Source organism: Suillus discolor (assembly GCF_016758755.1).
Source record: "Suillus discolor strain FC423 chromosome Unknown F5147scaffold_87, whole genome shotgun sequence".
NCBI classification, from domain to species: domain Eukaryota; kingdom Fungi; phylum Basidiomycota; class Agaricomycetes; order Boletales; family Suillaceae; genus Suillus; species Suillus discolor.
This window is the reverse complement of record NW_024541334.1, coordinates 44,795-65,641: the sequence shown is the minus strand read 5'-3', so window position 1 is coordinate 65,641 and position 20,847 is coordinate 44,795. Positions and strand designations below refer to the sequence as shown.

General features: G+C 43.2%; 6 protein-coding genes across 6 annotated transcripts; 2 read left to right on the top strand and 4 right to left on the bottom strand.

Moving 5' to 3' along the window:
* Positions 1-277: 277 nt before the first annotated feature.
* Positions 278-759, top strand: F5147DRAFT_657545 (uncharacterized protein; the record flags this gene model as incomplete). The annotated part of the gene is made up of 3 exons (XM_041434277.1): positions 278-327; positions 384-443; positions 507-759. The coding sequence occupies 3 exons, from the start codon at positions 278-280 to the stop codon at positions 757-759; spliced, it is 363 nt and encodes a 120-aa protein (XP_041287023.1).
* A 1,827-nt stretch (positions 760-2,586) lies between these two features.
* On the bottom strand, positions 2,587-4,150 carry F5147DRAFT_779496 (uncharacterized protein; the record flags this gene model as incomplete). The annotated part of the gene is made up of 7 exons (XM_041442301.1): positions 2,587-2,976; positions 3,028-3,201; positions 3,258-3,361; positions 3,413-3,546; positions 3,597-3,670; positions 3,718-4,036; positions 4,095-4,150. The coding sequence occupies 7 exons, from the start codon at positions 4,148-4,150 to the stop codon at positions 2,587-2,589; spliced, it is 1,251 nt and encodes a 416-aa protein (XP_041287022.1).
* A 7,532-nt stretch (positions 4,151-11,682) lies between these two features.
* F5147DRAFT_779495 (uncharacterized protein) lies at positions 11,683-13,211 on the bottom strand (the record flags this gene model as incomplete). Its single annotated transcript, XM_041442300.1, has 5 exons — positions 11,683-11,735; positions 11,796-12,064; positions 12,110-12,205; positions 12,235-12,915; positions 12,976-13,211. 5 exons carry the CDS (start codon positions 13,209-13,211, stop codon positions 11,683-11,685), a joined length of 1,335 nt encoding a protein of 444 aa, XP_041287021.1.
* Positions 13,212-13,749: 538 nt separating this feature from the next.
* Positions 13,750-14,251, bottom strand: F5147DRAFT_779494 (uncharacterized protein; the record flags this gene model as incomplete). Its single annotated transcript, XM_041442299.1, has 3 exons — positions 13,750-13,839; positions 13,894-14,064; positions 14,123-14,251. The coding sequence occupies 3 exons, from the start codon at positions 14,249-14,251 to the stop codon at positions 13,750-13,752; spliced, it is 390 nt and encodes a 129-aa protein (XP_041287020.1).
* Positions 14,252-17,721: 3,470 nt separating this feature from the next.
* F5147DRAFT_821547 (uncharacterized protein) lies at positions 17,722-18,187 on the bottom strand (the record flags this gene model as incomplete). Its single annotated transcript, XM_041443706.1, has 3 exons — positions 18,027-18,187; positions 17,942-17,977; positions 17,722-17,883 (listed from the first exon to the last, which is right to left on the bottom strand). The coding sequence occupies exons 1-3, from the start codon at positions 18,093-18,095 to the stop codon at positions 17,722-17,724; spliced, it is 267 nt and encodes an 88-aa protein (XP_041287019.1). The 5' UTR covers positions 18,096-18,187.
* Positions 18,188-20,399: 2,212 nt separating this feature from the next.
* F5147DRAFT_533842 (uncharacterized protein) lies at positions 20,400-20,585 on the top strand (the record flags this gene model as incomplete). Its single annotated transcript, XM_041430122.1, has 1 exon — positions 20,400-20,585. A coding segment is annotated over one exon (186 nt), but the record flags the coding sequence as incomplete, so codon positions are not given.
* Between the last annotated feature and the right edge of the window lie 262 nt (positions 20,586-20,847).

Below are 20,847 nucleotides of genomic sequence, written 5' to 3'. Positions count from 1 at the left end.
TATACCAGCTAAGATGATTTACTTATACATGATTAGTAGAGGCACAGCCTCATCCCAATAATGAGATATCATGTTGGCGCCATTTAATTATGTCAGCGCGCCAATGGGCATGCCATTGGTATGCTGTAATGTGGCCACAGAGCCTTACATTGATGTCAAACATCTAGATGGCCCGAACAAATTGATCCGATAAGTGAGCATCTGTTGAGATGATTGTAGTTCCTGCGGAGTAGTATAAAGCACACATTTGTGTTGAACTTGAAATCGTTTTCTTGCAATGCAACAATCATTAGCGATAAAAGGCTGCTGTGGAAAGTTGAACCTGCGGTAAGTTTGTCTGAGTCGATATCCCTAAACACACTTGTAAACTCTATCTTCTAAAGGATGGAGATCAACGTGAAGACAGACAATATCCAGAGAGGTGAGGGATCAGAGGTGTCTATGTCCGTCATGTCTGTCCAAAGTTCTTCATAACATACTTAAATAACTCACCCGCACTGGTACAGAAGCTCGTGCACCGACTCAGAGGATACTCATCTACAACCGGAAAAAAACCAGACTCCTGCCAATGACGCAGTTGAACATATTACGTTAACTGGTCTCCAAGAACGTCTGGAGGTAGTAGAGAAGAACTGCAGTCATTATTTCGAACTATACAAAAAATACAGATTGAGGTGGCTAGAAGAGAACCACCGAGCAGGAATTCTAGAGAAATACGCACCTCCCAATGTGGACAGCTACAGTCCAGCCCAGATATAATGGGATGCGCCATCTCCACATGTTCTAGGTAAGATTTAAGATTTAGTACATCATGACGAATCTGAGACAAAGCTCAACAGAAGAAGGGGAAGAGACGCCATAGTGACAAACCAGACCTGTGGAGACAAAGTTTGAGCGTTCAATCTATTTGCACAAACTTCACTTACTGTAGTTATGGAGCATGAATACAGCCCATAAATACACGCAATGCATGGTATGGCCAGCCTCAAGGTACACCAATATTGTAAATTTGTAATGATGAGTGTGACATATCACATAATCATGTGACAAAGAACTTCAATTGACACATAATTCTGTACGTAATAGATACCTGGAAGTAGACGTATTGCCCCCTGATCCAACAATAACAGCACGGTCAAATTAAATGGGCTCCGATGTATTCAGTGAGAACGGAACAATGGGGACCATGCCGAGGACGATCATTGTAAGGACTTTTGTGAAACATGTGCTCGGCTAATGAAATGTAGAATCAAGCTGACTTTTTTTGGGCGATGGTATGTAACTAATTAGTGTAGACCATTAACTTATCAGCATGTAGTCTAATGCCATCGCATCCGCTCCTGCCGTCTCGCCCATCACCACTCCCAATAACACTTCCGCTAACACTCCCGCCGTCAGTGCTAGCATGAGTGCTGGACAGAGATTGAAAACACTTTTGAGAAGGGCGATTCAGGGAGCTATGAGTGCCATGAGAGTGGCCGTGCATGCAGCTTTCCACGCAGCGACAAAATTTGCAGCAATATTCAGATAGGTACGACACACTTTTTTTCAAAAGTTTACCTGAACTCGCTTAAATATTATGATACAGGCCTGAATGATTCCGTTTAGATGATGCTCTACTTTGGTTTACGTCGACTTACTTTCTTAATTATCCTGTCTCATCTCACACTGACATTCTCCGAGTCCTACTACATAATCACATACCTATCCCCCATCTTGTAGTACTCCCCCTGCCCATTCTCATACCCATGCTGTACCTGCTCGCCCTCCTGGGGAAGAATCATCGAGGGATGCAAATAGGTCGCGAAGAGACTCTCTTCCCCTTGCAGAAGCATCATTGGCGGGTGTAGAGAACTACCCTACATAGCAACATAGACCACTGTAGTGTGAACCACTAAAGAAGAAGAAAACATCAAGGATCGTGAAAAAAATATGAAACAAGCACAAGACGTAGAATGTTTAGTACTGCTGCATGTTCCCCATCTCGTAGTACTCCCCCTGCCCATACTCATACCCATGTTGTACCTGCTCGCCCTCCTGGGGAAGAATCATTGGGGGATGTGAATAGGTTGCGAAGAGATTCTCTTCCCCCTGCAAAAGTATCATTGGCGGGTGCAGAGAAGTACAAACACTAGCCATACTCATACCCATGCTGTACCTGCCCGCCCTCCTGGGAAAGAATAATTGGGCGAAGAGAATAAGGTCGCAAAGAGACTCTCTTCCCCCTGCGGAAGTATGATTGGCGGGTGCAGAGAACCAACAAAAAATTAGCATGTGTTGAACAGAACAGAAGACTTATCAGATGGGAACTCCAAGTGATCGCACGGGCAGGAGACTTGAAGTATGAACACTAAGACAAGATATTACAGCGAAAAAAAATACAGATTCTTGTCAAAGCGTAACTGAATGTCTTGCATTACAATCACATTGAAGTGTGAGGAGTTGTGCTACAGAGTGGTGTTAAACTGTCAAGTGCCGTATTGCTGACTTGTATCAGAGCATTGCACTACGGAGTTGCATAACAGCTTGAACAGTGGTTGTAGTTAAAACACAATCAGAAATGAGGGTATTTCAGCACTCACTCAATCAGTGAAAGTGATTGTTGACGGCCCATCCGTTACGCCCCTTCTTCCACTTATCAAAGCCTTTATCAGTATGGAAGACAAATGATGCTCTCTTACCCTCATAGTGAAGGTTAAAATGAGTGGTGTCATCAGAGGGGAAAATGACGAAGTCACCACATCGTAGCTCCAACACTAATCCCTGCTCAAAGTGTACTAAATCCCCAGCCTTGAACTCGCCTATGGGCAGGACAAGACACAGGTCCTTATCAAACCTGTCTCTGTGAGCCTCTGTGGTGACATTGAGATTGATGACAATGGATAGAAACGGAGCCACCGGTGAGCATTCTCCACCTGGGAGATTTTGACTGAGTTCAACAATGACTTCATACTCCTCTGGTAAGTGTGTCTTCATCTGGGACGAAAGTCAATGTCAAGGTAAACACATTCCATCAAGGACGCTCACCACATGTTCTAACCATTCGAAGAGTTCGCTGAATGTAGCCAGTACATTGTTATAGACTTGTTGGTGCTCTAAAATGTCTTTCGAAGCATAGGGCAAACATTGAGTATGATTGGTGCGGCTGACACCAACTCTAGCCATCTCATGTGGGTGAATATGTGTGGGCGCACCAGCTCCCTATAAGATATATCATTCTCATGTCGTATTTTCAAAGGGATAGGTAAAGGACTCACCGTAGTTGAGTATCGATTCCAAAGGGAGAAGTGTAGGCATTGGAAGGGATGGCTAAGGGTTTGCTCTGTCAGCTTCTCTAAGTCACAGTTAGCACAATCCTCCACTTCTGGTACATCATCAGAATCTTAAACATCAAAGTAGTCTTGCTTGTGACACATCTGCAAGACCTCCTTTCCATCAAAGCACGCAAGCAAGTTGCTGGCGAGGCCACAGCAAATGTCCTCAGGTAGTGACAAACATACAAAGGCCATGAGGCTGCCATCGGAATTGCATAGATCAAGTCCACCACTAAAACAGTGAGTTTGCTGTTCTTCATTCTGCGAAGAAGCTCCACTCACCCTTGCAGAATACTCATTGGTATGCGTAAGTACCTGTCTTCAGCTCTACAGCCATCAATATACAGGTTATCTAACTTAATTCACATGTCAGAGTGTCATTGCAAATTTTCAGTCCGCTCACCTTGCTATGCAGGTCATCAATATCCTTGACAACTTCTCCTGCCTCTGCTTTCGCCTGCTCACCTTCGGTCCAAATTATATTCTCCCTTCTGTTGGTCTTCGCAGGGAAATGAACGTTGGATCGGTGTTTCCAGTCATATGAAGTTTGGATGACAGTGACGTCAATGGGTATTTTCGTACCACAACATTCATTTATTGAATCGAGCATAGAAGGTAAGTGGCTGGAGATGCCCTTACCATCAATGACAAGCCGCTGTTCAGTCACAGCTGGGATGCAAATGGCCCAGGCTCCCATTTCCCTAGTGGGAAGAGAAAAATGACTGGAAAAAGTGGGGTAAGAATTATGGGTTACAATCGCCTACATATCATAGAACCCACTGTTGTTTGAATCCATCGAATACCTTATCAGAAAGCGAGAGATCTGTACAGTCCATTGTGTTACCAACCCACATATTACAGTGACCTATCTCCGTATAATACGAGGGAACGGACGTGCATAATATCCCGTATGATACGGGCCAGCGGACCATGGGCCCATGATAAAAATATCCTCGACTATGACGGATGGGCTGGGAGGCAAATTATTCCCAATGGAGGTGGGTGGGCCCATGCAGGGAATATATAGAGTAGATGAGTGGGCCGATGTACATGAATATTAGGTAGACGGGTGGGCCGAGGTAGTTGGATATTATGCAGATGGGTGTATTAAGGTAGATGTGTATGAGATAGATGGGTAGGTACTTGTTATCACATTCATGGGTGGGCCCAGACACATATTAAATTAGACGGGTGGGCCGAGGGTATTATAAAATATTGTATTAGACGGTTGGGCCCAGACGCATATTAATTAGACGGGTGGGCTGAGGGTGTTGTATGGGATGTTGTATTAGACAGGTGGGCCGAGGGTGGTATAAAATATAGATGGGTGGGCCCATGTGTATCATAATTGTAGACATGATGGAGCTGAGGTAGTTGTACATCAACCAAATCAGAGGAGGTAATAAATCAAAGTTACTAAGTTCCCGGAGCAGCAGGTGATCTCCTGACATGGCCTTTGATGGTGCACAGGTTGTCTTGCAGAATTTGGAATCCGGGGTGCAAAGCTTGTGTTGCCCTATGAGATGCCAAGTTCCAACCACCCAAATTTGGGTCAACCATACCAACTTCCAAGTTCCAGGACCCAGGAGTTGACAAATGAATATCTGATAACCAGCACACTTCCAATCAGGTAGTATTTCATTGAGCAATGGATCATCCAAGGGGTCCCTTATCGGACTTGGTAGTCAATATAGGCAAATGATAATGAAAACATGAAAGTTGTTATTATGCTATTTTTCAAACCCGAGACCCTGAAACCCATTGTTCAACATGTCCATTTTTCACTCACTGCACAAATCACTGAGTTTTGAGTGCCAAAACCCAAAACTCGAAACCCAGTGTGCAACATGTCGATTGTTCATTTACATTACACAGATCATCGAGTTCTGAGTGCTGAGTGCTGAAACCTGAAGCCCAAAACCCGAAAATATGTATGGAACATGTCCATTTCTTACTCATTGCACATATCACCGAGTTTTGAGTGCCGAAACCCGAAACTCGAAACCCAGTGTGCATCATGTCCATTGTTCAATTATATTACACAAGTCATCGAGTTCTGAGTTCCAAGAGCCAAAATCCGAACCCCGAAAATATGTGCGCAACATGTCCATTTTTCACTCACTGCACAAATCACCGAGTTTCAAGTGCCAAAGCATGAAACTTGAAACCCAGTGTGCAACATGTTGATTTTTCATTTATATCACACAAATAACCAAGTGCCAAGTGCCAAGTGCCAAGTGCCGAAACCCGAGACCCGAAAATATGTATGCAACATTTCCATTTTTCACTTGTTGTACAAATCACTGAGTTTCAAGTGGCAAAACCCAAAACTCAAAACTGGGTGTGCAAAATGTTCATTGTTCATTTACATTACACAGATCATCGAGTTCCGAATGCTGAGGGCTGAGACCCGAACCCCGAAAATATGTGCACAACATGTCCATTTTTCACTCACTGCACAAATCACCAAGTTTCGAGTGCCAAAACCCAAAACTCAATCCCCAGTGTGCAACATGTCCATTTTTCATTTACATTACAACACGGATCATCGAGTTCCGAGTGCCGAGGGCCGAGACTCAAAGCCCGAAACCCAAAATCATGTACACAACATGTCCATTTTTCACTTGTTGCACAAATCACCAAGTGTCGAGTGTCGAAACCTGAAACCCAGTACTTCACATGGACACAAATTGTATTTGTATGTATTATCCATTGGTGTAGGGTTCAAATAACTTGGTAATTGTATTTGTCAGTACTCGGTACTTGGTACTCAGTGATTGGTGGTCAGTGGTCGGTACTCGAGACTCAGTAGTCAATATAGGCAAATGATAATGAAAAATGACAGTTGTAGTCCACGTCAAGGTGAGTGTCTTGGTAGTCTTTCCTTGTCATTCGGCAAAACATCAGCAATAATGAAAAAATGAAAGTTGTTATTATGCTTAACTTCCTTACCAAAGGTTGTAGTCCAAGTCCAGGTGAGTGTAGTGGTAGTCTTTTCTTGTCAATTGGTTATCTTGTTACTCATTATGCAGTACTCGGTACATGGTAATTGGTACTCAGTATTTGGTTTTGATACTCGGTACCCAGGAATCAGTAGTCAGCTTAATGAAGGTTGTAGTCCGAGTTTATTTGTAGTCTTTTCTCATCCATTGGTTACCATGTGACCGAGATATAAGCTAAAGAAATCCGAAACATCAATAATGACAAATGAAATACATGTGTGCAGTAAGTGAGTGTAAAGATAAATGAATGAATATTAATAGCAAGACTTGCACATTATGTCGAGATATCCAACATAACAAACCTGTGATGTGATGAGAGACCTGGAATAACACCCATATACATCCATTATAATAGCTTAAAAGCCTAGAAAGATTCATGAAGGATTGATGTAATGATAGGCAAAATGACATATGTGTGGAGAGTGACAATAGACATCTTTTATACAAAGTCACATTTATAAATGATTCAGACCAAAAATATCATTACAAATATGTAGGATAGATCGTAAACTACCCAAGGAACCCATACTGCCTACTGCCCTGAGGGTAGGGGGTGGGTAGAAGGGATATAGTGAAAATATGAGTTGACCCAGCATTAAAGTCCTACCACTGCTCAACTAACCATTTTCGATGCTTTGGGTCTTTGAAGTTTCCCACACTCAATTTCTTACCCATTTCACTTCCTCATAATAATAACTTTCATTTTTCATTATCACCGATGTTTCAGATTTCTTTAGCTTATATCTCGGTTAAATGATAACTGATGGACAAGAAAAGACTACCAATACACTCCCCTAGACTCGGACTACAACCTTCGGTAAGGAAGTTAAGCATAATAACAACTTTCATTTTTCATTATCATTTGCCTATATTGACTACCAACCAACTACCAACTACCAACTACCAACTACCGAGCACTGACAAATACAATTCCCAAGTTATTTCAACCCTACACCAATGGATAATACATACAAAGACAGAATTCATGTCCATTTGAAGTACCGCGTTTCGGGTTTCGGCACTCAATGACCTGCACCAAACCGGTTCGGTGCATGGATGACTAATGCTCTCCCACGAGCCCGATACCCTAGAAATCATTATGAACAATCTTCCTTTACTTTATGGTTCAGACTGCAGTTCAGATAGTATTTTCATTTCATTTCTCAGATAGACTCAGATAGGCTGAATATTTTTGTATATTTAATTTTGCGGTAAATTCTGCTTAGTCAGCAGCAACAATGACTCAGACTGAATCCCACACATGTCAAGTAACAGTGAAAAATAGTTCTTGCATAAGTTGCCTTGTGGGAACTTTCTTAAAACCCTAAATACACGGCTCGCATCATTTCTATGGTCAATAAAGTAACATCATAACAAGACACCAACAAATAACATAATCAGTCTGTTACTTAATATTTGTCACATGATACTAAGTCATATGACTCTAACAGTCAGGTGACCTATGATCCTAAACCAAATCATGACAAAGCAACCTTTTGAGATGACTAAAGCTTGATGACACAAATTATAAAGCACATGACTAACAGTACAATAGTATTGGTACAATCTGACTAAGCCTATTTCCCTTAGAATGTGGGAAATAGTAGCACAGCCACCCTAATTTATCTATATAAGACCCCACTTTTTGCCAATAAAAAAATATAGATAGGGAACTTTTAAGCCCCACAAAATAAATTTGAGTGTGAAGTGTGATCAGTATCAACAACAGTGACAAGAGCTGTTAAGCAACCAATTGAGAGGTCATTGTAAGCAACATCCAGCAATACCTTTAGCTCATCGTCAACAACTGTCAAATATCTTGAGCTCACTGTGCTCAACAGTGAGCAAAACTTTTTTCTTTGATTTTCTACTGGTGAACCTCTAGTCTCTTTCTTTTCTTTTCTTTCTTCTTTTTCTCTTTCTTTTCCTGTTTCTTTCTGTCTTTTTTTTCATTTGTCTCTTTTTCTGTTCAGTTCGTTCACGTCTTAGTGTTATTGTCTGAATTTGTTTCAAGATCTTTGTGTTGTCTTTACGTCCATCTAAGCACCGGCTTAGTGGGAAGACTTCAGAAGTTGATAGTGACGCTTGACCTCACTCATCTGAGTAGTGATACTGAGCCAGGGTTTTCTTTGTCTGCTAGACTTTAGTTGTTGAATAGGGGACTTGGTACTGAAATCCAAGGACATCCATTCCTGATTCTGTTTAATACTCATCGTGAGTTCCTTGGCAGCAGGTTCAATAGTGAACTAAGAGTTCTACTGATCACTGATTAGTCCTGACCTTTAATTCTACCTGTTTGTGCTGAGGGGGTGATTGTTATAACTTCGCACAATTTTTCTGTAGTAAATTTATTATGAGAAGCATTGTTACTGAAGGAAGGGTTTCTATCATCAATCTATTTCTTTTTTATCAGGACTGTACTGTTGGGCTGACTTTTCTTTGTTCTCTAATCACTGCCATACCATTGGAGTGATTCATTTTCTTTTTGTCATCACCATACTGTTGGGCTGACTACATTCTGTTTATTTTTTATTATTACATCCATACTGTTGGATTGACTGGTATTGCTACTGACCTCACAGAAGTACTTTTGTCTGACATAGCTTGGGGAAGTGTAAACAGCCACCCACGAACAACCACATTATCAGTCATTGGTATTTGTCTGAATCACTGACCATGGAGATTTTTGATTTTGTAGGTGTTTATCTATAGATCATCTATCTAAGAAGACATCGACACTTGGTGATTTGTGCAATGAGTAGATGGGCATGTGGCATACATGTTTTCGGGCTTCGGGTTTCAGTATTCGGCCCTTGGCACTCAATGATCTGTGTAATGTAAATGAACAATGAACATGTTGCACACTGGGTTTCGAGTTTCAGGTTTCGGCACTTGAAACTCGGTGATTTGTGCAACAAGTGAAAAATGGAAATGTTGCATACATATTTCCGGGTCTCGGCCCTTGGCACTCGGAACTCAATGAATTGTGTAATGTACATAAAAAATGGACATGTTGCACACTGGGTTTCAAGTTTCACGCTTTGGCACTCGAAACTTGGTGATTTGTGCAGTGAGTGAAAAATGGACATGTTGTGTACATATTTTCGGGTCTCGGCACTGGGCACTTGGAACTCGATGATTTGTGTGATATAAATGAAAAATCAACATGTTGCACACTGGGTTTTAATTTTCACGCTTTGGCAGAACTCGAATCTGTTGTGATTTAGATATCACCTGAAACCCGAACACCTGAATGTCAAATTTTCAGTGCCGAACCCCGAGTGCCGGGTGCCAAGTCCCGAAACCTGGAACTCAGGATTTGACATTTGAGATGAACGAAAATTTTCAGACATGTTTGAATTAACCTATGTATATCTATAAACATTTCACTAACCCCTGAACCCCGAAAAATATTTTTGTTGTCTTGCATACCGAGTTCCGAGTTCTGAGACCCCCGAACCCCGAAACCCAGCAGTCCACAATTTCAGGGTTCGGGGGTTGGTAAAATGTGTATGGATATATGAAAGGTTGATTTGAACATTTTTGAAAGATGTCTCATATCAAATGTCAAGTCCCGAGTTTTGTATATCCATAGACATTTTACCAACCCCCGAACCCTGAAATTGTGGACTGCCGGGTCTTGGGGGTCAGCACTCGGGACTTGGGAAATTTGGGGAGATCAATAAAATTTGATCTACAATAAATTTGATTTACAAACAAATTGATTTACAAACTTTTGAAAGATATCTGTGTCGTCTCACATATCGAGTCCCGAGTTCCGGGACCCCCAAACCCCGAAACCCAAGACCCGGCAGTCCACAATTTCGGGGTTTGGGGGTTGGTAAAATGTCTATGGATATACAAAAGGTTGATTCAAACATGTTTGAAAGATGTCTTACCCGGAACACGGGACTCGATTTTTGAGATGAAAGACATCTTTCAAACATGTTTGAATCAACCTTTCGTATATCCATAAACATTTTACCAACCCCCGAACCCTGAAATTGTGGACTGCTGGGTCTCAGGTCTCGGGGGTCCCAGAACTCGGGACTCAATATGTGAGACGACACAGATATCTTTCAAAAGTTTGTAAATCAATTTGTTTGTAAATCAAATTTATTGTAGATCAAATTTTATTGATCTCCCCAAATTTCCCAAGTCCCGAGTGCTGACCCCCAAGACCCGGCAGTCCACAATTTCAGGGTTCGGGAGTTGGTAAAATCTCAGGGTTCAGGGTTTGGCACTGTAAAAATTTGACATTTATATTTTTGCGAGTGTTGTGCTTCTGGTGTCTGTGTGTAGAAATAGGATATATTGCACACCAGGGTTCAGGTGTGGGGTTTTCCCACTTCAGTACTCGATTATTGGTCAATGCCACACATGGTCGATTCATGTTTTCATGCTTATGGGTTTAGATTTTGGTGGTTGATGGTAGGTATATACACTCATAGTGTGCATGTATCCTACATGTTTGATTTGCTGGTGGCTACATCAGCTGTATGTCTTGATGAAACGTATCTAGGCTCACCCATATATGTACCCATCTATGTACAATTCCCCCACGTCGGCCCACCCGTCTATGTAATACATCCTATGTTGGCCCACCTGTCTATATAATTATACCCCACCTCGGCCCACCTGTCTATGTAATAAATATTTTATCACACCCTCAGCCCACCCGTCTAATTAATATCCCTTATGTCGGCCCACCCGTATATGTGATATTCCACCACCTCGGCCCACCTGTCTATGTAATAAATATTTTATTGCACCCTCAGCCCACCCGTATATGTAATACTCCCCACGTCGGCCCACCTGTATATGTAATATGGCCCACGTCAGCCCACCCATTTATGTAATATTCCCCTACCCCGGCCCACCCGTATATGTAATACACCCCTGTTGGCCCACCCATCTATATAACAATATTTGCCTTACATCTCTCTTCAGCCCAGCTGTCTATAATATCCTACTCTACATATTACCCAGATGGGCCCACCCATCTCCATGAATGATCATATTCCCCCGGCCCATCCGTCAACATCAAGGATATATATATCATTGGCATACATGGGCCCACCCGTCTCCATCGGAAATAATATGTTACCTGGCCCATCCATCGTCATCGAGGATATACACAACATGGGCCCATGGTCCGCTGGCCCGTCTGATATGGGATATTATGTAGGTCAGGTGGCCCATATAATACGGAATTTGTCACTGAAGGGGCTCACCAACCCCAATGCTCGTCAGAAACGACAAGCAAAATATGTTTCTCAGACAGATAGGCATGTGACATCTGATCCAAGCAATGGTAGGGATAATACTATTGGTGATCAGCTGTGGCGTCACTTGTGAAGAAGTGATCAGTGTGTGAACAGAGTACCAAAAGGCGACTGACCACTGGACTCAGGTTTGCCTGTAAAGTTTCCAGTATTACAATCAGTCCATAAAGAAGGAGTGCAAAGAGACAACTCACCACTGGTGGTCCCTGGCTGCCTCAACATCTTAGCCACTTGGCGAAGGACTTCAAACCTGATCGTTGTGATTTTCCATCGAATCTCAAGACCTGCTATTATAACAAGAAGGAAGAATGAACCGCCCGCAGCCAGTATGATGAATTTGCAGCCATTTTCATTCCAACGTTGGAAAGTACGCTCCGAGGGTGCATTCTTCAGCTTTGCAACCTGGTCATTGTAAATTCTGCAAATACTATACTTTTCTGTGGCAGTAGACGCATGGATGATGCTACAAGGATGCTTGTCAATAAACAGCCAAAAACACAGTAAGTACAATGCCTTTGACACTGAATAGCCAGCTGCATATACGTGATCATGGCGACCAAACTGGAGCTGGCTGTCTGAATGGAAATCAAGTGACAGCGTGCTACTGTTTGTTCTAATGAGCCCCCGGCTAACTCTACACCGCCTGGATCCTTGAGATAAGAAGTACTGTTGGCAACCCATGATCGAACATTCAAAGAAGATGACCCGGAGTCTACTCGAGCACTTGCGAGCACCGCAATGAGAGCATCACTGGTAATGAAGCTGTTGGATGTGATAGATGTGGCTTGTGCCTGCCATCTTGGAGGTGCATGAAAGCGTCTTCCATTACGAGGGCAGTCTGGCTGAAATAATACCACTCTTGGATTGATGGCGGTTCCAATGGGAGTATAAGGGTGTTGATGAAGTTGTTGAAGTTTCCTAGATGTGACTCGCCGTTGGTGACCATTGAGCATTTCTTCTTCTTCAACATTGAAGTCATCATCTGTATAGTTTTCATAAGCATAGTTATCATCAGAGCAATTATTTTGAGCACCGGCTACATAGTCTTCATCTGCATAATTGTCATCTGCATAACAGCCCATCTCATCATCAAGGATCGAATCATCAACTGGGTCAGTATGTTGGGAATCACTCATTTCCTCATCAAAGCTGAGGCTCTCATGAAAGACACTGCCTGGGGAGGATGTTATATTGTTGCAGTTGGTGGCGCAGGACGGGATCTTGTAGCAGGCAGCATAAGAGTAGGATGGATAGACTTCATCTTCAGAGGATGAGCCGACTTCACTGTCAGAAGAAGGGTGGACTTGGTCTCGGCTGAGTTGACATACTACTAATGAGGTCATTCAATGAAGAGGGCAATTGGCAATATCTCACCTATCTCCGATCAAAGGTGATTCATGAGAGATTAAGTACGGTGGCAGAGACAGCAAATACTGCACTCTATTAAGCAAAGGCAGTGTCTTGATTTTTTTGTCCACCCGCCCTACTAGAGCATGCTCAATGAACATGAGTTCAGTCGCTGTCACTTCCAGATTGAACTTGTCTGCTGATGGCAAAAACTGCCCTTGTGATACGCCATTTGGAAGGGCTGCATATGTTGGTCGAGTCATTGAGAGTGGCGAAGTCTAAGCACTAGTACTAGTAAGTAGTGTCAACTCGGACTCGCCAGACGTCAGACAGTCATGGTCACATAATACGCCAAATCCAAACACTGACTCGGATATGTATGATTAATCAATAATCAATAATCATTAATAATAACATTGTCTCTAAGTGCTGAGCCAAGATGGCGTAAAAGATGCTCAAGTTGCTCCTGTAGAATAGAATATATGTACTACAGAATTTGAAAGTGCCTGAGTCAAACTCTCAGGTACAAAAAGTCCGGCAAAATCCGGGTTGAGTGGCACTTACAATGAGTTAATAACTTAGACGTCATCAACATGAACGTACGGCACCACTTCTGCTCAAAAACCACACCATGCCAAGGGAACCAAAATGCCTGACACCAAGATGAGGCAGCAAGCACATGTAATGAGGGCAACTGTGGAGTGCTCAGTGTCTATGAAGGCACTTGCAAGGAACCAAATGCTGGACCAGACAACACTTTAGTATGTCTTGTGTAAGCAACTACGAGCGAAATGAATATAATCAAACATTTACTTGCCTCATAATACCAAAGAATCTTGGTGCGCTGAACACGCCAAGGACGACTGTCATTCCCTGATCAAGGTAATATGCCTGGTCAGTTGGTAATGTCAGACTTTAGCTGCAGAAGACAGAAATCAAACATACCACAAATCTCAGGGATTTCAATTTCTCTCCAAAGTGTTGTGCAAACATGCCTGTGAACATGCAGCCAACACAAAATATAATGGACCCCTTCAAAATAGACTCAGAAACCGTCCCTGTACCTATACCTTGGACGGCAAGGAAACCAGCATCAACCGCCATGATGACCCCTGCCTGTCGGTGGAGATCTATGTAACGAGTTCTCATTTCCAATCTTGAAATATCCACTTACCAAGGTAATCTGTGCGGTGTTCTGGGAGTTGAAATCATCAAGAAAGGCCTTGATGTCCAGAGAATTGACTACGCCATCAACATAGATTTGGTTGAGTCGTTCGCGAACCAAAATGGGAAGGAAAAACATTGTGATTGTTGCTATGAAGGAAAAGGGATCTCTCTTCCTAGAACGATGGCCCGTTGAATGATTTCGCAAAAGGCGTGCTTCAGGTTGTCCATAGTGGTTCAGGTATTGATGATGCCCTAAAGCATCTGATTAGTAACTATGTCTGGTAGGAGAAAGAGACACATACGTAGCATGTGATATAGTCTGCCTATTACCCATGATATGAGTATCTAAATTGTCTGAATTTCCGAACTCTTGCTCACCAAACAATGCGACACCTGGCTCCGTTATGACTCCATCAGAACTTGAAATATCATCTACTCTTTGATCATAAACATGCGTGCAGGAAAATACAATAGTACCCACCAAGACTAACCAGTCTATCGATGATTTTCTCCATCACATCCTTGTTGGAGAATATGGTTGCTGAAGTTGAAGTTTGTAATGTCAAGGCATCTGTTTGTCGCTCAGGTCATTCTATCCAGTATTGCGACACAAAGAAACTTGCCTATGTGAAACCAATTAAGTTCAGTCAGCAGCTTTCTCACATGACCATGATCTAGCTTGAAGTTTTGGGGGAAGAATTCTGCATGCTTCCTGTGTAATTTTGTGAATCGATGTCAAAATCAACATTCTTTGTACCAACATCTAGAAAACTCACCAGAACTGCGCCTCAAGTTCAAGTCCTGCAAAACGATAAGGGTGTAAGCGTAATGACAGGACATGAAAGGTAACATACTTTTGTGGTTCCATTGCCGAGCGAAATGGCATTCTCGGAAAAGAAGAGTACCATCCAAAGGTTCTAGCCAGCCAATTACTTCCGCCTCCAGCACTACTAGGTAATACAGATAGATGTCTCCATCCACATTCCGAGTCCTTGTTGGCTCGGCAACAATGGTACGATCTCCAATCACTTTGCCTCACATAACTTTTACCCAAGCATCAAAGTTTTCTAGTCGAACAGCTGGACAGTCCTTTATATTCAATCTGGTGTATGTGTTCTATCCTGCCATCAAGTGAGTGTGATATCTACATATAACTGGTGCTCACCCTTGTCTCATTGTAATAGTAAATCGCTCCTGATGGGTGGATGAACTTTTCCCATTCCCCATACACCTCCTTCCTGTTTGAATTGGAGTCAGTTTTGACTGTCAAGGAGGGTGACTAACTGAGAAGAATCGAATTGCATTTCTTGAACCATGAAGTCAGGCCCTGCTGGTGGCATCCTATATATTGTGAATTAAGCTGGAATCCAGTATCATTAGATGTCCTTAGTGATGGGTGCCTCACTTTACTGTCTTTTGGGCATACCGCCCCAGCTGCGTCAGCCAGGCAGGAGTGCTGTGACTGATGATATTATGCTGCACAGCCTGCTAGTCGTCAGATAGTATTCAGTGGCTGTCTGGCACACAATTCATTTTGACGTACCGACATTGAGAATATTTGATTTATTAGAAGACAGGACAAAGACGGATTGGAATAGGGATAAGTCTCTAATAGTACATATATAAAGATATGTACCGAGAACTCAACACATTGTATAGAAGTTTAAGCCTGAAAACTCACGATAACACAATTGCTGACCTAATCATGGACTAACTTTGAATCACATAATACTGGGTACTACGCCTGAGTGCGACAAGAAAAATGGACACTATTATTCAAGTTGTAGAAACAATGACCTGCAGACACTGCACTGGTATATATAATGATAAATCATAAAAATTAGTATCTACGTTGACTATGGCGGTATATATATGAATGTCAAAGGTCATATGGGTGAACTATCTGTCTTATTCATAACGATAGATTAGCATGCAGCAATCGCACGCAGGAAGTTACACTATCTACATGGTTGGATAGTATAGCAGAACAATGGAGATGGTATGGCACACATACCTGAACTTTCAGCATCACATCCTTGCCGCACCACACCTCCTTCAACCAAGATGAAGATTGGAAGCATTGGAAGGCAGGTGCTCATATCAAAAGAATTGAGAGGTGGTGAGACTGGGCGTGACACCATCAATATTTGGTGAGTGTGGATGCAGCGACAAGACAACAATAACGTACCCAAGGACAAGCCAACACCGACCAATTGCCCTAGGCAGCCTATAATCTGGATGCATTAATATAAAGAACAGGTTAATCTCTCACAGTGAAAACCACTCACTGTAAAGTAGACATTATGAATGAGCTCGGTGCTCGTTGTTGTCAGGCGCCTGACAACAATGAGCTCAACCCGGATTTTGCCGGAGTCAAATATTCCCACTGCTGATTTTTATCGAGGGTATTTGTCACCTTTTCCTTGACTTAGTAATTAAAGCTTGCTCTTTACCCTCCGCGCTCAGGCAAGTGGCAACTTGGAGATCTTATGTAAGAAGTTCTTAGATCTGGATTATTGTTCAACCTGTCTTTGCATGGAGGTCGACCGTTCTGCACCTGCGGGCCATGTGCAAGATATATCCGGACTCTGGAGATTCTCCCATGGGAGTAGGTGGTCTCATGGCCAAGTTTGCCAGGTTAGCAATTTTTTTAAATCCGTCTTAGCCTTTAATTCCGATCGTCCTTTCATCAACTCTGTAGAGAAACTGATGAAGTATGCGCAGCCTCGTCCCTTGTAACAGGCCAGTTGCTTCAATATTTAACTACCACTATCACGAGCCTTGTACTGACATTTGTTTGGTCACCGCTCCTCACCCTTGTTATTCCCTCAGCTGCATTAATCATTATCTAGGCATTCTCCTAAGCCCTAGCAGGTCCTATCCTTGTGAGCACGCACCTTTACTGTGAGTGCCACTACCATCGTCAAGCCTACTGTATCTGCAATTGCCACTGTCAAAGCATTCAACGGCCTTGTATGCAGCTCGAGCCAGTTCATCACAATGGTGGTGATGTTCAAGGATTCTTGTTTGGAGCTCACCTTGTCTGCAAAGGCAAGGACACTGCGGTCAAGTTATGAGCGTTTTCTGGGCATGCTTTACCGCAACTTTCAAATGACTGGTTTGGGGGCTGTAGATTCATGAGTCCGAAATTGATTCTCAGTGATTTTTTTTATTTGTCTCTCATATATCTGGTCTCTTATTAATGTCCTTTGTCTCAGATGAAGCAGCATCGACATCAGAAGGCTTTGATCAGACCTGAAGCACGTAGATGACGAATTCGCTTGATACAGGTGGGCTACAATTTCCCTGGGTATTTTGCAGTTGCCTTGATCCTCACAGGCAGAAGATAAGCTCCCAGTTCACGAACAACACATGAGTGTAGCCCTAACATTGGGCGACATATGCCCCATGATGGCAATGCTGGGCAACTGGATGTTTGATGTTGTTCCGTGCCTGCGAAATTGGGTACAGCACCAGCACCTCTTCCTACAGCAGAGAAAGACAAGGACGCATGTGAGTCGATTTTCATTCATTGAAGAAATATCGGAGTTCAAGGGTGGTGCAGTAGGGAGACAATGGAGAGCAAGCAGTATGTTGATTTTCGTCCTACAGGTGCCTCATCGACTTGAGCATGGTGGAGGCATCACAGTGACCTTTCGCTATCTCCCTCCCATCCAGATGGAGCGTGGGAATCCAGTAGACGTATTTCTTCTTCCACTTTTCCTGGCCTTTATCCTGTATGTTGACTATTTCAAGGTCGAATTGATACTACTCGTTTATTAGCAACTTGTATGTCGCATTTGAGTGTTGAGAACTTGTGACGTACTGACTGCCTGACTTTCGCCAATTCTAGTTTTGCAACCTAGTGTGAATAATTAGAAAGTTTTATAAAGAAAAAGAAAAGTACTAACATCACAAAGGGAACAATTTGGGCCAGTAAAGAGAATGAGGCGGGCGACTTGAGGGAGACGGGCAGCCATTGGAGGTGGTGGTATCTGGGGTCCGTTGTAATTCCTATTATGGGTTGTGGGGAATTTGTCTTGGTTCAATAACGGAAGCAAATGTTCTGTACACACTGTCCGTGTCCGAGGTCATTCGATGAATCAGTGGAATGACAGTTCAGGATCCTCCATGGCGCCAGAGAAGTGTGTTCCTACATATATTCTATGGATATATTTTGATTTTTTCTTTTCTAGTGTGGCCGTGTCCATTTTTCTCTCAAGGACGCTGTCTGTTCACGGATTCGTGCAACTTCCTTCATGATATCAAAGTGAAGAGTCCTCTCAATCAGTCGCATTTTGACGTGCACATTGAGCAGCCTATCGTGTCCCGCATTTTTTTCCTCCAAAGACCGTTCTTAATCCTCCTTCAGTTGTGGTCAACTCTGCGAGTCCACACTCTACCCAACATGTCAGCCCGGTGGATGACACTTCTCGTTATTTTGGTTTACTTTCTGTTCTTCAAGATGTAATTGGCCCAACTACTCAGGAGGACGGTGAAACACTCACACCTCGACCTGTTGGCATGAACAATATTTTTTTGCAAAATTCCCAACCCGCAAGCACTTGACGATCGAAACGTGGATGCACACTTGCCAAGTATGGAGGCTACTGATGTGAAACTAGCCCATGAGACGGGGGAATCTCCGAATCTACATCCAGCATCTGTTCTTGAATCAACGACACATGATCATGAGGAGAAACATTCTTCCATGTTAGTCAGGATGGGGTCCCCTGCGACACTTAGAGCTCTATTGAATCTTACAATACACATTCTATCGACCATTGAGGCTCAGCCATCCTCATCGTCTACTGCTCAGAGTCTACCACTCATTCTATCTCTCTCGAATGGACGTGATATGAAGCGATGGTTCTCCTCTCATACAGACGGCTTTTCATCTGCAGCAAATAGTCCCTCTCTCTCTGCTCCAGTAATATCAAATCTTCCGTCACGTGAAGCAGGGAGCACAAAGGTGCCATTGGGTTTTCGATGTTTCAATCCACAGGTAAGCTTCTGAAGTGACATTGTCTGATTGTTACTCATGCCCCTGTAGTTTGCAGCCAGAAGGCTATTGCAACGTACTCAGCCTTCTTCTGTTTCACCTGTCTTTCATCCAGCAGCGAGACTAGAAAGTAATGCCGCCAGTGCGAACGCTGCCCTGCAGCAGCTCAACTTCTTTCCACCGAACCTACCATCATCCGATCGGCTCCTATCTCCCATTGAGCTGCAACAAGAACCATCTGCTACTGGATTAAAACCTCTCAAGCTGGTGAGTCATCAATTGACAGTAATTCATGTACATTGTCACTCAAGTTCTCCTTCAGTCTAGTTTGCTTAATCTGAGGTCGTCTGTATCATCATCCTCGTCCATCATGTCTAATATATTATCCGGTCACTATTTCGAATTCCTTTTCGGTGATTGCAGTACTTATTCTTGAATATAGATCATATCTTCAACTCGTCTTCACCTCATTCACCCAATGTATCATCTAGTACTTTGCTATCGTATAATTCACTGGTGCGTAAGCTAATAATGTTTTTGCACTTGAAACCAGTCTGATCTCTGTGGGCAGCTGCCTTCACCATGTTCAAGCATTCCCAAGCATATTCCTGAGCATATTCACAACACCCTCATGCTGACGGTCCCCTCCCTCTCCATATGGCAGCCATCGTTCCAGCTTACAGTTAACCCCTGCCTCTCCGACACTTTCACACCCGAGCTTTGCTCTGCTGGACCTGCCGAGACCAATTTAATGTTCCACCAGCTACTGGCCTTTTCCAAACTTATCATCCTAGTTTCGGTTGGTGGTCCAGAATGCTAACATGATCAATTCTTACGGTGGTCTTGTCCTTGGAATTGCAGCCCTTGCCTTGGTTCAAAATTCTTCTCTCTGACAACCTCCGTGATGCATTGGGTCACTCACCTTTGTGACATCGCTTTCTCCCATGTTCTCAGTCAGGACAACTTGGAGCCTATTTAATCATCCCAAGAATGGTGCAGCCTAAACTCCTCCAAGTCATTGTGAAGGATGGCGATGATGCTTGTTCGTTGATTGCTGTTGTGGTAGGCCAGATTGTTGTTGTTGGCACGATGATGGTGATCAGCCTCCTCTAGGTGACGGCTGCTGGCAATTGACATTTGTTGGGCTGGTTATTGTGCCTGGGTTTGTTAGAGTCATGGGCTCGTTGAGGAGGTGTACTATGAAGTAAGTTTTTGTCAAGTCTGATGTTTGTCGACCTGATTTGTAGTGCAGTCTGTTCTTAATGTTCGTGGCATTCATGCTATGTCTCTTGAGCCTGAAGAACAGGCTCGGTTCAACAAGGCCACTTCACAGTACCTTGCCACTGGTGTCCTTGGCACTTTCGTCGAGGGGTGCTCTTATTGTGTCTCCAGTGCTCTCATCTACTTAACCAAGGCCCTCGTTGGCGCCGTGCTTATCGTCAAAGGCACATATACATACCTCCAGATGTGTGTCAAGTCTCAAGTATCTTCACGACCGTATTGCTGTTGTCAACCAAACTTCCAACCTCTTTCGATGCCAGCATCCTAGAAAACATTGCCTACCAACGAGTCAGCAAGGACAATGGGATCGCAGACGTCGAGCGCACTGCTTGTGCAGCGAATGTCCATGAATCTGTGATGTCACTTCCACAGGGCTATGACAGCAAGAACGTGTCCCTCATCTCAGGTGGACCTGATTTTGGACGAGCGTACTTTCATTGCTCGATCCT